This window comes from Coloeus monedula, assembly GCF_965178545.1.
Source record: "Coloeus monedula genome assembly, chromosome: 1".
NCBI classification, from domain to species: Eukaryota; Metazoa; Chordata; class Aves; order Passeriformes; family Corvidae; genus Coloeus; species Coloeus monedula.
This window is the reverse complement of record NC_138781.1, coordinates 107,253,100-107,271,141: the sequence shown is the minus strand read 5'-3', so window position 1 is coordinate 107,271,141 and position 18,042 is coordinate 107,253,100. Positions and strand designations below refer to the sequence as shown.

The following is an 18,042-nucleotide window of genomic DNA, read 5'->3' as shown; positions in this document are numbered from 1 at the left end:
GGTGTTGGAACTGAACATGCAGAGCTCTGGCCTCTCTGGAATACTAGATTCCATTCTCTGTTGTTTGATCTGTCACGGATAGTCTGCGGATGCACTTGAAAGAATAGCAGAAGTGCTTAAAACTCCTGTAAAATATTTCATGATAAATCCATTGATTTTTCTTCTGCTTCATTTTGCATTTTTTAGTCTGAATAGCACTTGCTTTTTTAACAGCATTTGTAGTACATTCAGCTCAACCAGTCATGGGTTTAGGATGTTATGGGTTTTTTTCCCTGACTCCACTAAGTTGGCAGCTGTTCTCAAGCTGGCTGCATTCAGGTACTGGAGTGTGATGGGACGATGCTGTAGTTTAAATCTCCGATCAGGGGAATTTGTCATTAAATAGATCCAGCCCAAGAACTGATTACAGTATAAAAATTAATATTAATTTGATAAATCATAATTGCTGTACAGTTTGCTGCAGACCTTTGATGACTAGGGATTAGACAACTCTTTGAAGGACTTGTCAGAAAACGTGAATTGTAGAAAAACTTGCATGCAGTCCTGACGGCAAACAAAACCAGTGGTGATACTATGTTTATAGTGATTGTTAAGAAAGTAAACTGCACACCTTTTGTTGTATTTTTCTGCCTTCCTTTGTTAAGTGGTAAAAGTAAAACTTTCTGTTCTGTTTTATGTGCATTAGCACTGGTACAAGTGGAAATTTGGAGAGGTGGACAAGAGAGAAGGGGCAGGGTTGTCACACCAGGAATAATTCTAAGGCCAGTCTAGGCAATAGTGGGTATTACATATGTTGCACAGTGTGGTGGTTTTCAGAAGTATAGGAGGGTTCAATATGTTAGCAAGACAGTTGTAGTATTCAATTCAACTCTCAGTAATTCAGCTCTTATCAAAAGCTACCATATCTTAATTTGGATGGAAAAGTTTTGTTTCAGAGGCTGATACTTAAATTTTTTTTTTAAAGCACAAACCAAATTCTTCAAACTGTTTCTGAGAATTCAGCTAGCAAGAAAATACCTATTTTCTGTAATAATGAATATTTTGGTAATCAGGCAAATCTTTCAACTGCTACTTGTAATTTAGAGGGGAAACCTAAATTTGGCAGGAGAAGACCTCCCAGATTGCCTTGCTTATGTGTGGCCCATAATTTGCAGAAGTTTTAATGAGAACTGACTGTGGGAGAAATAGAAGGTGGCAAGAGAAGCCTGGGAAACAGGAAGCAGCCAAGAGGTGAGGTTAGATGAGACACTGGGTGTGGAGGACAGGAATGGTGAAACTGGAGTTGCACAGGTCTAGGCTGTGAACACCTGCTTGGTGAGGAAAAGATTGTGAGATAGAGGAGGTACAGCCCTGATGGTGGAGGAACTGGACTGCAGGAAAGGGGATGAGGAAGCAAATGGAGAGAGCCTGGGGAAGAGTGTGACTAAACCATGGAGTAGGAAACTAATGTACGGGGCTTGAGTACTATACTGGAGGAATTGGATTACTTTGTGCTGACAAGACCATGGGAACCAAGAGCAAGATTTACTGGGGGTAGAAACAGAGAGTCCTGTGCAGTGGAGTAGCACATTGCCAAGAAGTTTGAAGAACAAGAAATTATTCTGAGGGTGGGCAGTAGCAGTTGCAATGCAGCTGGCTGATTAGTCAAGGTACTCCTGCAGAAGTCTGGTCTGGGTACAGTGCCCATCTGCTTCGTGGAGCGGAGTCCAGGCCTTCTGCTTGTTACTTGAGAAAGCTGCCATGCAAAGCAATGAAACACCTCGTTAGCTGGACAGTTATTTGCGAGAATGCCTCTTAAATATTTGGTTATGATCATAATGTAGTGCACTGCTTTGAAACTGCTTCCATGGCACTTGATTCAGCTGGGGAAAGACATGTGGCAGGGCTTGCAGGGATATCCCTGAAGGATGGTAATGAGCCATATGGGGGGAGCCACATGTGGGGCATAGTTTTTGTACCCTCTGTATAGGGCTTTGGTTGTTACCCTGTAACAAAGATTTATGCCCAGACTTTTCTTGTAGACTACTTGCTTTGAAGAGGTAGTGGGACAGACAGTGGGATATAAATTGTCACAGCCTGCATCTCCAGGGAAATAGGATATTACAGCAAAATAGTGTGATGGTATAGGCAGTGCAGTAGGCAGAGCCATGGGACAGGGGCTTTTCCTAGGCAGTCCTGGTCCATCCCTTTTCAATGTGCTCTCTCCTGGAGCAAAGCATTTAACCAACCATCCCCTTCCAGGGGTCCAATTTTTGTTTTTCCCAAGATGTGTCTCTGGGAAACAGCCTGTGAGTTGCATCCTGATGGAGCTCTACAGAGCTAGGGGCTGTAATACTGTTTTCCCTGAAGTGAACCAAACTGGAAAGCGCGTGCTGCCACATATCTGGAGATTTTATCTTCATGCGATTGCAAAACTTTATCATAATGGGATTGGAAACCTTGGTTTTGATATTTCTAAAATGTCTAGAGTATTATTTAATTATTTGTTTTAAGGCTGGCTCTTTACTGATTAGATTATTGAAGAGCTGGAATACCCTCAATAATAGGGAATAATCTGGATACAGCTGCATATTCTAAATGTGAGCTGGCTCCTCCAAGAGTCCACTCTGATATGGATGTGGCCTGTAGCTCACTGATTGTTGAGAGCTAAGTAGTTTCATCTGTTTGTATATCACTCTTCCTGAGCTGGAATGGACTCTCAGAGCAGAACTTGAAATGCCTTGGATGGTGCTGTAACTGGCAGACTTTATCCACCCCCAGGTAAGTGAGAGACCACACAAAAGCTGTTTTTGTAGCTTTAGAGCTGATCTGATGCTGGCATTATTTGAAAAATGTACAGCTTACTCCTATGTGACTTGAACTGCATGATTATACAGCCTCCTTTGAAGTAAATTTTCCAACATTGTCATGGCATCACATATCCTGTAAAGTAATCTGAGGTTTAGGAGCTGAATGCTGCTAAACAATTTGTATTTTATTCTTTTTATCAAAAAAACTTTGTGAAGTCCCTTCTTGAGGCTTTAATTTTTGCCAATTTTGAAGAGTGTGTGACTCACAGGGGAGTTACTTAATGCTGTGTTTGTGTGATTACTTGTGACTTGTGAAATTTTAAACTTGCTTTGCCTGTCTACATGAAGAACTTCCCTATTCCTTCTCCTTTCATGACCATGTTACCTTATTAAAGAAAGGAAAGGGCACTGGTTTTATACCTGGCCACTGCTTATTAAATGAAACAGATGGCTTCTGATGTCATTTTGACATTTGACTGCATGGCAGCATTTCAGTCTAAGAAGTGTTCAAATGAAAGCAGTGATTTGTATTAAGCTTTTCAGTATGTTGTAAAAAATGCAATAGATACAGAATTGAGATGTGACACAGTGTTGGGGTCTCCTGCAACAACACAGACGTTGGATAGTCTTGGTAAATAAATTCTAACTCGATCTTCTCATCTTATTAAAAAGTCTCAACAATTATATGAGTACCACTCATGGTTTCTGAAGTGTTTTGACATACTTAGCCCACAACTGATCATTTTTTATTCTTCTTATGGTTCATTACTTTCCAAAATGGAGCATGTTTGTTACTAGGATATTTTTTGTCCAAAAATGGTGTGCCTCATTTCTTCAAGAACCAGGTCCTTCATGCATGTCCAGATCTTTTGGACTGAAGGTCTGTGATGATGAGTGAGGTACTGCTGTGTTCTCCATCTTGCTTTTGGAGAATTGTGATTGAGCAGGTACTGGTAGCTGAGTGAGTGTTCCCACTCTGCCTCCATCTTTTGATTATTAACTTCTTGGGACTATTTTCAATGTGACACCCAGGTATTCAGAGGGTCTCTTTTATGGCAAAATGAAATGACTGGGGGATACCCACTGTGCGTCAGATGTGGTCTTGCATAATACTTGTTGCAGAAAAATTCCACATCCTTTGTTCCGCCCAGGAGCTTTACAAAATAACATCTGTGCATGCAGTCACCTGTTTCTGCTGCTGTCAGAGTCACAGTACAGACTCAGTGCAAAACAGAAATAATGAAGCCTTCTGTACTGAATGAAAGAGCTGTGAATTTGGTCTTTCAGACTGTGCCTCTCTTTAATGTGTTCATGCTGACTTAGATGACACGCTGTTGAAAGTGAGATCTATTAAAGCTGGCTGTCATGTCTCTTTGTCTTCCCTTTTCTATGGTTTTTCCAAACCTCATCTTTAGTTACTAAATATGTAGCTCAGACTGATTTTTTTTTTTCGGAAAAAGTTCAGTTATTTTCAAATATGAGACTTGGAAAACCACATTATTTCACCTGTGAAGGCATCTCCCTTCCTTTTCCCAGCCTACTTTCCTGTGCTTGGTCTATGGTCTAGAAGATGGTGATGGCATGATGGCTAGATTTTGTGTTAATGATGTACCTTCTTTCCATGTTTAAAGTCTCTTATAATTTAGTATTTCCTTGGAGAATAGAGGAAAGGTCATGGTTCTGCCCATGTTCAGTGAAGGCTTATATTTGATATTCAGTTATTCGGAAGGCTTGACTCAGTGTTGAGCAGGAAGTTGGTTCAGAAACTGCATTTTGGGAGTACTGAATAAAGTAGCTAGGTCTGAGAAGGTGCTTGAAGTGCGAGAAGCTCTCTAATGCTGTCATGTAACAGCATTTGTGGCTTCAGTGGAAGAGGAGTCAAATGTCAAGTGAACGAGAAGCGGTGGGAGTCAAGGAGCCTGCTCTTGGCAGGGAGGTAAGAAGGGACTTCTTGTGATATTGGGGAGACACTGAGAGCCAGTGGGAAAAATGGGGACAAGGTGAAAAGATTAAGTAGATAATCATGAGGTAACAAAAAACAGCAGCAGAGAACATTCAGGAAGAGGTGGCAACTGGTAACTAATCAGATAGAAGAAACAGAGGAAGAAGAGAGAGAGCTTCATCTGCAAGAAAGTGGTGTGCTGCACGAAAGTAGGAACCACCCAAATAAAAACAAGATGAGGGAAAAGTGGGAAACTGAGCTTGAGTCACAGAGACCAAAGCAGACAAAGGTCAGGTCGTCTGTGACACACTGAGGGTGAAACAGAGTAGTAAGTCAAGACAAGAGCCATGGGAGTACTGTCACTGGGTAGTAAAGAAATCAAAGCTTGAAGTTACAAATAGTAAGAAATAATTGAAATCTGAGGAGATGAAGATGTGTGTGCAGTATGACAGAACAGGTGCCCAGAGAAAGAGGTTGCACTCCTGTCATCGTGGTTCTGCCACTTCTCTGCTTTTCATTGTTAGCGCTTGTTGAGCTTTTCCACGAGCCAGCTCAGCAGCAGAAGCCTGTTGGAGCAGCTAGCAACTTGAATCATCTCAAAAAGAGCAAACTGCTGGACTTGGAGGTAGAGGAGAGTTGATGGGGGGAGTAGTGTGACCTTCCACATGTGGCAGCATGTGAGTTATTGACATAACAATATTTGTCAGTTCTCCTGACAAATGAGAACTGCATAGGTGAAGAGAAGCAGTTTGAGGGAAGGGACCTGCTGCAGAGAGGCAGGACTAAAGCAGTAATAGATTGGGAAGAAAAAGTCTGAGAGGGAGAAGCTGGCAGAAGAGCAAGCCTGTTAGAAATGCTCCTTCTCAAAATGCCTAGAAGGTCCAGGATTTTTTCAGTCTCGCCATTTATTGCTGTCAGAAGAAAATTGTAAAAGTCAGAGGAAATGGGCAGATTTATATGGCAGTAGGACATTAACATCCATTAGTGAAAGTGGAAGAGGTTTTTTCAGTAGGCTTAAAGGTTCTCTCCTGCTGGTAGGTCTTGATATAATTTGAGCATCATAGAATTTCTCCCTTATTTAAAGGCCTAGAAAATGATACATATAGGAAATTAATGCTTTCTTGAAGCTGTAAAAGAAAAAAGTAAGAAACATAAGTATAGTCTTAATTTGTTGCATTTACCAATATACCCCATTGTCTTAATTTTTAGCCAGTGCCTCCACTTCAGCCAGAATAGGGAATGAACAGTATTAAATAAAGACTTGATGAATATTTTGTTTCTCATCATAATTCTGTGTCTTACTGGGCCCTATTCAAATTCTGATCTGAGTAACTGGTAATTTCCATAAGCACTGTGAGTGATCTCCTGTAGGGAGATACTGTTGCATACATACTGTAAAATTTCGCTCTGATCTGCATACAGAGAGCTGAAGGATGAGAATTAAAAAAAAATTTTTTTAAATTCCAACCCCCAAAAAAGTGAACCAACCACCCTCCCCAGAACGCACTTAGCTGGACTCATCTATAATTATTAACTGGACAGAATACAATACCACGTCATATTTTTTCTGTATGCTACCAATCTGTAAATAAAAGCCCAGGAGCTGAGCAGTACTGCTGAAGAGTGTTGTGGAATGTATGGGTTAAGGCTTTCTTAGTCCCAGAAGCTCTGCTGGGTTCCACAGGCAAAGCCTGCGTGTCCTCATTTTCCAGGGCAGTGTTCATGTGCTTTTGCAACACATTGTTCTTGCCCGCTGTGCACTTGCCCATCTTGTCCACTCAACATGTGGATTGATTTGTAGATGCCATCCATTCTATTCATGTAAAAAAATTATATGTAATATTTCCAATATAATTCCATGAGTTATTGTTGAAATACTCTCTACTGTTTAGAAGCTCTTGGTGCGATATGTTGGGTTCTGTTTTTCTTGGAGCAGGGGGAGGAGTTGGTGATGAAATGCAAATGTACTGAGGAGGAATTTTACAGGTCATTCTGATACTCAGATGAAATACAATAGTAAAGCCAGTCTGTCAGTGGTAATACTGAAAATGCTTATATAATTGAAAATTTTGACCTTTTTTGATAGCTGTCATTCTGAAGCTTTACATACCTGGACATTTCTCATAAAATCCCATGTTTGAACATGCCATTTAATTGTTTAAACACAGTATCAAATAATCATGGCAGTGGAGTATTTGATATGAATTAAAAACAGAATATAACAAAATCCTTTGTGACCATTTAGATACAAAGGGCCAAATCCAGACAAGTGGACTCCAGAGGTGTGGTGTCCCGTGCAGCATATCCATTATGTGGAATTTTTGACATTTATCTGTGCTAGGAACAGTTTTTTTGCTGATGAGTTCCACTGCTGAGAATGTATGCATTGGCTTCCTTCAGCAATTTTTGTATAAGCTTTTATTTGGCCATAGCTCTCAAGCAAACAGTGTAGCAGCATCTGGGTGCAGATGACCTGATACAGTCTCTTCAAAGGTGAAGTTACTGTATATACCAGAAAAGCATAATCATTATTTTTTTTACCTTCTTTAATTTGCAGTAGCATAATTAAAAGATGGATTTGCTTTAGCTCTATTTATTTTTTTTCCCCCCCTTATTGCAACAGGCTAGGCAAGTTCTTATTTGCATCTATAAAATATGCTTGGGAAAGAAGAAAATTATCTTTGCCTTAAGGACAGTGCTCACAAACACTCTGAGCTTCCAGGCAAATCTGTTTGATATCAAAAAAATTTTAAAAGTCAGCAAACTAATTTGTAGTAAATACTACCAATCAGTATGCAAGCTGCCTATGAATTTTGTAAGAATTATTTCAACTGTTAAAGTATTCAGATACTTAATATATGTTTTGTATGTTATAAAGAAGAAATGGCTAAAATGGCAGCTCACATGCTAATATGGCTCAGGAGTTAACGAACAAATTCTGCAAACACTGAGCTTCAGACCTGATTTATTTTACTTTGTCTTGACAGAAGTTGGAACTCTCATTGTAGAAGGTATTGCTGTTTATGGTTTCAGGGTAGTGCTCTAAACAAGGTGTTCTGAAACCCATTGCTTAAAATTGTGTGGGTTTTCTTTTTGTTTTCCTCTTATGCAGGTGTGATGGACAGGTAGCAGAAGATTTCACTTTGATATCCGCGTATCAGAATGACCGAGTGCTTCCTGCCTCCCACGAGCAGCCCCAGTGAACACCGTCGGGTAGAACACAGTGGGGGACTTGCTCGTACTCCCAGCTCTGAAGAAATCAGTCCTACAAAATTCCCGGGATTGTACCGCACCGGTGAGCCTTCACCACCTCACGACAGCTTACATGAGCCTCCAGATATAGTATCTGATGATGAAAAGGAGCATGGGAAGAAGAAAGGAAAATTTAAGAAAAAAGAAAAAAGAAGTGAGTAGACAACTTCTCTTTTTAATTCAGTGCTTTCAAGTTCTCTCGTTTTTTCTCTCTCAAAATTGCTTGGTATTCCCAGTGGGTTCTTTTAAATTTGTTTCAATGTGGAGGAAGTTAGCTTGCTACAAACAGACTTTGTGCAGCACCTGTTTCTCTTGCAAAAAACTCCACAGCTTAACTTTTTTTTGTTGCACAGATACAGGTGCCAAGTATGTGCCCAGAATTACTAATAAACCCATTTATCCAAAACCTTTCATGATGCATTGGTAAATCCTGGCATGGGGTTCTTCTTCACATTCTAAGTGGAGGTTTTCAAGTATATTTCCAAATACATCCATTTTTAATCATAGCTGAGGTGCTAGCTAGAATAAAACTGGTTTTGATCTGAATTGTACACTTGTGCATTTGGAAGAGTCAGTTTCAACAACTGTAGCCCTTTTCCCATGTGTCTCCCTTATTCAGTGTTTGCTTTTGTACTATCCCAAGTTTTCATGTCCACACTGCACCATTATTCGAGCAGTAATAAAATCTCCATCCTTTTTTTTCTCTAGCTTCTCAGTTTAGTCTGATCATGCAGTTTCTTCCAGCAGTGCCAAAGTATTATTGCAGAGGTCAAAAATGTGCAAACCAACACTGAGATCTGAATTTTCCAGAACTGACAGGGCAAAGGTTAGAAGAAAGTAAAGCTTTGACTATAAAATCCATTGTCAGTATATCAGTGTCTGGAGTAGAAGTTTCATTTTAAAAGCTTACCCCTCCTCCAGAACAACAGAACTATTACTTTCCACTTTTAGATTTGTGCAGAAAATTTTGGAAACACGAAATAGTTTTTATTCAAGAAAATTTTTCTACATATTCTGAAAGAACAAAGCACTTGGAAATACTAAGCTGATACTGAGCACTCTCACTACCGGAAAGACCCTTCCCGTCCAAGTCTCTGAAACCTAAGTATCACAGCCCAAGTGCTAGGACATTTTAAGTGACGTTTGTTTTAGCAAAATTTCAAAATGTCTGTATCTCTGATGCCAGTGTATCCTGCTACTTCTTACATGTGGAATTTGGAAGATCAGAAACAGTGAGACAGCACACAGTATTCTGTTAGAATTAATATGGTGACAATTTGTGATACGCATGCACATATTTAAATAATCACTCCTTAAGAATCTGCTGTCACTGCACTGCTTTTAATCAAACCAGTTTCCTGGAATGCAGGAATTGTTTCTGCCACAGTTTAGAAGGACTGTTGCTATTTTAACTAAAAACCGTGTGCCTAAAGAATAATGTAACTCAAAAACACATCCTCAAATTAAAACCAACAGCTGAAATTCCTACAGGTCTTAAGAAAAGTGATTCCTTAGTGATTTTCTGTAATGTAAACATTATTGATCTAATACAGATTACTGGATTGGCAGTGAAAATTTGGTATTGATTGGATAGGTCTAAATTCAGGCTAACAGTAGTTGCTTTTTTACTGTCCAGCTTTCTGTTAGAGCTCTGCATTGCACACCTCTAAATCTGGAACTGGTAGAGGCCAACATTATGCATTGTGTGGGTTTCTTTGTATGGAATTCAGGATGTCTCATGGTGATAGTGTAGCTGAAGGCTGTTGTTTAGGAGGAAAAATGCTGCTTCAGCAAATCGACTCAGGTCTGTGCACATCAGCACTGCGACTGTTTCTTCCAGAAGAATTGCAACACATTTTATAGCTGATGTAAAGCAATTTTTGTTACTTAAAAGAAACTTTAAAGGTATGAAAAAATCCTCAAAGAACACAAAAATGCAAAACATGGGAAGAACCGAATCATCTCTTGCAGTGCTAATGTAAAAGGCATTCAGCATTTCTTGGCCCTAATACATGTCTGTCGTATAATTGCCAGTCAAACAGAAGAGTAAGTTACATACCAAGCTTTCAGTATATCTCATATAATCCAAAAATAATCAGTATTATAAATATGCCCTCAACAGACATTTCACCTGTCTAAATTACAAGTGTTCTGTACTGTTGCTTATCATGGTTGATTTTAAGAGTTTTCCTTCCAGATCTGGCCTTTTTTATTCCTCCTATACTTTTGATTCTTCATTTTATTTCACTTTTAAAATTCTGTTGTATGTCTTCAGATTGTTTCATTTTTTCTGGCTACCTGCTTTGGTTTTGAGCAGTGCACAACCTGCCATGATCATGCAGTTTGGGGTATAAACAAATATAACTCAACACATCAGTGAAAAAAAAACCAAGTTGACATTACATTATGACAGAGTGTTTGTTGAGCTTGCAATATTAGTGAATTAATGACATGGTCATCCTAACACCTGAAACTGTATCCAAGTTTAATCCCACAAAAATCTTGAGCTATTTTGGTAATACTCTAAATGTAAACTTCAGACGTGCTTGAAGAGCAAGCAGCAGGGAAGGGAAGGATAAATCTCCCAAAGTTATTCAGTTTTGTTTTTCAGGTAAATAATTTCTGCAAGAGTAATGCACTCTTAGCTTCATTATTATCACCTATATCAAAAAAGCATTTTTGTATGCTAGCAAAATATCTTTTCCTGTATTTTTAATATAGATACAGTTATTTAATGATTTGCTTTTTTTCATGTTAGTGGCAGTAACCTAATAATACACAGCAATTATTCTGGGGAAAAGTGCTAAAAATGTTTTGAGTTAATGGAAAATTCAGTGGAATATTGTTTTTTATGTGGAATTCAGCTCCTGGAAAAATGTTTCAGCCACTAATTTTTATTCTCCACTATTCTGTGATAGACTGAGAGTTGGTTGGCTGTAGAGTGAGTTAGATTAGGGGATTTACTAGGGATTAAAATGAATTTTCTTTTTACTGGCATAGTTTTAAACCAGATCTGTTCTCTGACTCAAACAGAACTTGTCCTGTGATAGCAGAAGAGCAAAGACGGATCTGTGTTAAGCAGTAATGGATTATCTGAGACAGCAACCACTGTAATTGATTTTTGAAAATGTTTAACCACCTGTCACTAATCACGTGTTGATAAAGCCGTAAAATAATGCAGTTCCTTGCAGAAGAAAAACGTTACAAGGAAATACTTCTGAAGAAGCTCTTCTACCCATTAGAATTTCTGTAGATAAAAGAGTCTGTATGTAGTAGATCTTACTCTGCTTAGTCATTTTACTTCTGAGATTGATGCTGTTGGACAGGATGGGTTCCATATGCATCTAGGATTTTTTTTGTTTAGAATAATCTTGATTTTCTTTATATAATTCTTGGAAAAATGGAGAATTGTTTGAATTGTACTAAACTATCACTTGAAAAGATAGTAGTATCATTGGTATGAACTCTTCTTAAAATTTCAGGAAATATTTTTGAAGACGAGATCCTTAACGTGTTGGGCAGGGGGTCCTGTATGTTCTTTTGGAATGTAGATCAGGGCTGAAATAAACAAAACATTATTTTTACTGATCTGGTGTGTGGAGAAGCTCTGAATACAGTTTTCAGATCTACAGACTAAGAAGTTATTAGAATTTTCTATGCTGATAAAGATGAGAGGCTCTTCATATCAGGGTTTATCTTTGGGATAAATAGGATGTGTTGCTACATCCTGTTCTGCTGACAAATCACTGTGTATCTCTATATACCACTGTGTATTTATCTAGCAAAGCACCATTTGCAAATAGTTTTAAAGTCTGCCTTTCAATGCCAGTGATTATTTTAAATCAGAATAAAGTAAGACAAATTTCTTATTTCAGCTTCATTTGCTCTGCTGGCACAGTGCTACAGAGTAATCTGAATGCAGAATTTGTTTGGGAGTGCTGTGCTCACATCAGTGAGTCAAATGAATACTGAAGACAAACTGATCTAATTGAAAGTTGGATAGTGAGTGTTGGTAATGTCTGTAAGGTAGAAGTTTCTGTTGATAATAAAAAGGCATCTTGTGGCCAAGGAGAGGAAGTAGAAGCCATTTACCCAAGTTCATTGTGCATTCATGTGTCTTAGTTTTATTTAGAAATGCTGTACAATCTGATGGCAATCCCTCTGACAGATTGGCATTAGGTAACTAATGCTTGCATTGCACTTCAGTCATATTTGACCTACTAATTCTTTCATATGTAAAAGCCATCCATGTTTTCTTTCAGTGAATTAATTACAGATGCTGCAGATTTCCCTTGGGAAATCAGCTGTAGAGTTATGAATTACTTAAAAACCCATCAGAGACCTGATGGACAAAATGTCTCTTGCAGTAGGTTTGATAAGTGGCAGTTCTGCATAATGCCACCCTTGGAGTTAACAATAAATACTATGGCATGACTTCATGGCTTTGCTGTGAGAATGCAGGAGAAGTATTCCCAAGTATGCAGACTGATAGAAACAGTGGCCTCGCTGCATGACAAAGATTATAAGTCTGTAAACTAGATTTTTCCAGAGTAACACAGGAAAATTCTTCTGTTATTATTATTTTTATAAGGGTTTTTCATAATTCTCAGTAAGATAAGGGCTATACTTGAAGCATTACATTTAAAGTAACTGCAATAAAGGCATGCTTATGGAAGGAAGGTCTAACAAAAGGAACTGGTAGATTATACCGTGTCATTATGCTGGTGAAATTGGAGTATTTATTACAGTAGTACTGTTCTCATATAGATGGAGGAAAATGTCACTGACATAGAGTGATGGGAAAATGGGGACTATTAGTACTGGAAGTCTTGAGGAAACAGTGAACAGAAATACCAGTTTACTAAACCCTAGATAATACTCTTTCCATATTGAAAATTACCTGATTTGTCAAGCGCTTTTGGAAATTTTTCTTCTGTGTAAATTTAAGTTGTTTATATTTCAATATATTGTATCACTGGTGAAAGGGATACAGCAATTTTATAACCAAAAATATAGTAAAAATCAGGCTATTCTTGAGAGACATGCAAACCCTCTCTTGGTATGAACCTTCTCTGTGTGATTCTGTATTAGTATATATTTCTAAACTTTGTCGACTTATGTTACTGAGACAAATTTTAAAAGGCTGGGTTTGTATTAAACTTGCTCCTTCATGTCTTCTCGTGAATTCAAGAAATACCAGTTTCAGTAATGTTCTCTTGCTGGCGTTACACTGCCACAGATCTAGGAAAGCACTGGGGCTTGTGTTGCAGTGTGGAGTGTTGGGACATGTGAGCAGGGCTCTGTTGGTGGCACCGACCTTCCAGCTTGGGTCCCAGTGCTGACACTTCCTGGTGTGCATGTGGGAACCCCGTGCTGTGTGACGGGGAGCTGTCACAACTACCCAGCAGGAAAGACTGAGGGCACATTGTTCTGAGCTCTGTCTGGGAAAGATCTGGCTAAGTTGGAAATTACATCTCTGAATTCTGTCTTGAACCTTGGTGCTGGCCCTGTCTCTTTCTCATAAAACACAGTGGAGATGTGTGCTCCTCCTTTGTCCTGTAGCTGGTGCATCTGCAGTTCCTTCTGTTCCAGAGTGAGATTTGAATCCTTGGTTTATGCACTGCAGGTTTCCTTACCCATTTCTGGGTTTAGTTTACATAAAATAGTAAATGACATAGCCAGTAAGCAGGGAGGAGGAGACCTGGCTGCTGGTTGTCCTCTAGTTAATGTTTGCATTTTTATATTAAAATCCACTAGGACAGGAACAGCTACACAGTCTTTTTCAGACTTCTATGAAAGTGTGTGTCTGGCAGTCCTAGGGAAGAGTCCCAGCTGCAAAGGCTGAGCTGATCCAGCAATTGTAATTATTTTATGATAGTTCCATGCTTTAATACATTTCTTATATTTGTTTGACTGTTAAAAGCTATCTTCTACAGAGCACTCAAGGCTTCAAAATAGAGACAGTTCTTGTATGTGCTGAAATAATGCTGAGAAGCTCTGAAGTCTGGTATAGTTCAGAATTGGAAGGATAAAAGATGGAATGTTCCCTGATTCTTCTGCACATTTTTCACTTGGAAAAAATTATAGCCTATAGTCTCGTGCATGATGTGCTCTCATATTATCTAAGGGGGTAATTTTCATTTACCTAAAACTATTCAGGCAGCAAGAGCACTCGACTGTCAGTGCTGCCTCACACAAGCAGAGGCTCTGCATGTAGGTAGTGAAGGAGCCTCAAAGGGTCTGTTACAATAGGGGCTTACTGCCCACTGCCTTGGGGGACCTGGCTGGTGCAGGTGGCATGTCAGATGTCACCTTTGTTGACCAGGTTTCAGCCTTACCTTTCTTATATGGGGTACTGTCTGTGTAAAATTAGAATTGGTGGACTTGGAAGTTGTGTTGGATTGTATGTTGCTGGGTTTGTTTGTGGGTTGTTTTTTTGTTGGTGTGTTGGTTGGGGTTTTTTTGTAATCCACCTTTAAAGACTTTTGTGTTCTTGCCTGAAGGTGAGGCAGGGCTGGCTGCAGAGGCGTAGTGACTTAAAAGCACCCAGTGCATGTTTTAGACGGCACTTGGATTTTTGCTGCTGGAACAATGTGCTCAGCCCAGGGACTTGTTTGAATCTCTCCCATGTGCTTTTTAAGGCAAATCTGCACCTTCATGGGCAGGTATTGTGCTAGTGTTACTGGAATTGTGTTCTTCATCTAGTGAAAAGTTAAGTGTGCTAGTGCTTTTTTGGTTTTGGTTTGGGGTGGATTTTTTTGTATTTTATTTGAGGCTGAAACTTTAATAACTTCATACTTGTCTTTAAACTCATAGTATTCTGGAAAAGGATTGGGGCTTTAAGTGGCTGGAGTTTAGTTTGTTGTTAATTGAAATTTGTTAGACTTTTGTGTATGCAGTAGATGATCCTTAACAGCAACTCTTATACTGTTGATTACAGGAACATAGAGAAGTTGCCAGACAGTTGTTTTTATTTTGCATTTCCTTGACTATTAGATGGGAATCTAGCCCATAAGATGGACATTGCCATTATGAGTAAGTATATAAACTATTCATTGTTTAGATGGTTCAGGAGATCTGTGGCTTATCTTTGATGTAATTATGCAGCTTGATTTAATCCTTGTCCACTCGAGTGTATAACAACTTAAAAAAACCTTCTGAGGAGCCAGACAGGCACTGTTTTTTAATTTGTGTTGCTTCTTCTCTCTCCTCCTTACGTGCAACTTCTTGTTGTTGCTGTCTGGAAAGTAAACAGACTTACAGCTGTCCCCTTCCCTTTTCCTGCTTTGCCCAACAGCGGAAGGTTATGCTGCGTTTCAAGAGGACAGTTCTGGGGATGAAGCTGAAAGTCCTTCCAAGTTGAAGCGGTCCAAGGGAATACATGTATTCAAGAAACCCAGCTTTTCCAAAAAGAAGGAAAAAGATTTTAAAATAAAAGAGAAGCCCAAAGATGAAAAACACAAGGAAGAAAAACATAAGGAAGACAAACACAAAGAGAAAAAGTCAAAAGACTTAACTGCAGCAGATGTTGTAAAACAGTGGAAAGAGAAGAAGAAAAAGAAAAAGCCAATTCAAGAGACAGAGATACCTCAAGTGGATGTTCCAAGTCACAGACCCGTGTTTGGCATTCCTTTGTCTGATGCAGTAGACAGGACCATGATGTATGATGGCATCCGCCTGCCAGCAGTTTTCCGTGAATGTATAGATTACGTAGAGAAGTATGGCATGAAATGTGAAGGCATCTACAGAGTTTCAGGTACTCTGGGCACACTGACATGCACACAGGTTCCTAAGGTCTTTACTTGCAATTTTCTTATTATTTTATCACTTCTAACATCTAGATACTCTGTTTATAGCTCCATTAATTATCCAAAAGGTAATCAGATAGCCAAACTTAGGCAAACATGTAGGTCTGAAGTACCAGAAAAATTGGTAATGTGGTGGTGCTGCTTAATGGCAGTAAAAACACACCTGTTTAGGCCTTTTGTCATGAGATGGTAGCAATGAATAAAACATGTTAGTATGGCCAACTTGACTTCTTTTTCTTCTGCTTTAAAAATACAGTGGTAGCTGATTTCAAAAGCAAAGATGAGCTATAACCATTTTATTGCTCGTGTTTCCAACTAAATTGCTTTTTCCAGTTACTCCCATTGTGTATTTTTTTTCTTGAAAGCTTTTCTTTCAGCAAACTTGCTAATAAGCAGAAAATGCAAGTTTTACTGTTTAAGCTTAGCAAGAGCAGCGAATTAACTGTGGTAGTTGTGTAACACCAGCTTACATAAGTGAAACCTCAGTTTTAGTCACGTTAGACAAAACAGTCCCTTTATTTGTGAGCTGCACCAGAAATGCAGCTCATGTAAGTAATTCTGTGGGTACACTGGAGGGGACAAGAACAAGCGAGGAAAGGAATTTCAGGAAAAGCATTTTGAATCAAGTTACCCAGCACTGTAAACCAGTACTGAAATGATTCTAAAGGCTTCATTAGCTGTCTTCATGCTGTCCATCTGCATGGTGTTTGGTAGGCGTGTAGAAATACTGCAGCACCTTAAGCAGTTGCCTCATCCTGCCTAGTGAAACATTTTGGTTGCTTGTTTTTTCAGACACGATGTGTTGGGAATTTTCACAGGTGTGTTTTCCTTAAATAACTTCTGCTGTGGCCTTTGTAGGTGTTCTCCAGTGCAACAGCTCCCTCTTGTGCGTGTAGGATTGTTTAAATTGAGAGCTTCAGAGAGAGCATTGCCATGGCTTAGCAGCCTGCAGCTGTTGTGATGGCTCATTTTGGCCTTGAAACTGAGCATGTTTTCCTGGCATTTTCCAGGGGCTGAGTGTGCCCAGTTGTGCTTACAGAGTATGAGCCAAGCCAGGGCTGTGCACCAAGTTGGTGTAACCCAAGTGGGTGTTTGAGCTGCAAGAATGAAATTTCCCCAAGTTTAGGAAGATTGGAATGTCACTGAGTTATACTAACACCTTGTAGAAAATCTTGTCTGGCTTGAATAATTACATGAACACACTTTTATTCATGCGGTGCCTCAAACTGACAATCCTGTGTGAGATTCCTCTGCTGAGGAGGGCCAGCTGGAAATCTGGAAACTAAAAAGTGTGGGGTTTGTTTTGACAAAGGAAAGCTGCTATAGGTAGCTTGTTGCACAGTATCTGAACTAATAACATATTTGCTGCTTGGCTTAGGGATGGATAATTGAACAGCCAGAAAGAAGCTTAATGCAAATACTCAATTGATGTTGAGTTCCCCAACCTTTCCTCACACTATTTTATGTTCCTTGATGAAAGGGAATGCTGGCACCAGTTCTGATTCAGAGCTCTGTCAGTGCTGTGGTTTTGCTTCATAGGAGTAATCAGTGCTTTTAGAACTAGTGATCATGTAATTTTGAGTCACGATTTTCACTTTGTTACATGTGGAAAACTTTTAAAAGGTGTTTCTCAATTAGCTTAAATTGCAAGGAGAAATGAAATAAATGCATCTCAAAAAAAAAAAAAGTTTAAATTTAGACATTTACAGTCGAAATTTCTCTTAATTCTTGATCTAACTATTTTAAGGAATAAAATCAAAAGTTGACGAGCTGAAGGCAGCCTATGATCGCGAAGAATCTCCAAACCTGGAAGAATATGAGCCCAATACAGTGGCCAGCTTGCTCAAACAGTACCTGCGGGAACTGCCTGAAAATCTGCTTACCAAAGAGCTCATGCCCCGCTTTGAAGATGCTTGTGGAAAGAGCACAGAAGCTGAGAAAGTTCAGGAGTGCCAGAGGCTGCTGAAAGAGCTGCCAGAGTGTAACCATCTCCTGATTTCTTGGCTGATTGTGCATATGGACCATGTTATTGCAAAGGAACTGGAAACAAAAATGAACATCCAGAATATTTCTATAGTGCTCAGCCCTACTGTCCAGGTATGTGCACCATGCAGCAAGGCTTAGAGCAGAACTGCAGCCCAAGAAAGACTTCTTTGTAGGAATCCTTTCGCGGGTGGGAATTGGGTATTGTCTGATACAGTTTAGCTAAATTACAGCTCCTCTTTATGCCTCAGGAACCCGAAATGCTGGG

The 18,042-nt window shown here is 39.3% G+C and overlaps 1 protein-coding gene across 1 annotated transcript in view; it reads left to right on the top strand.

Annotated features, from left to right (window-relative positions):
* RALBP1 (ralA binding protein 1) overlaps nt 1-18,042 on the top strand; it is a 33,596-nt gene that overhangs the window by 9,494 nt on the left and 6,060 nt on the right. The window contains exons 2-4 of the mRNA XM_082295768.1: nt 7,844-8,137; nt 15,281-15,739; nt 17,539-17,888. Coding sequence (XP_082151894.1) covers nt 7,894-8,137; nt 15,281-15,739; nt 17,539-17,888 — 1,053 coding nt within the window. The 5' untranslated portion in view covers nt 7,844-7,893. The remainder of the gene's footprint in view (nt 1-7,843; nt 8,138-15,280; nt 15,740-17,538; nt 17,889-18,042) is intronic.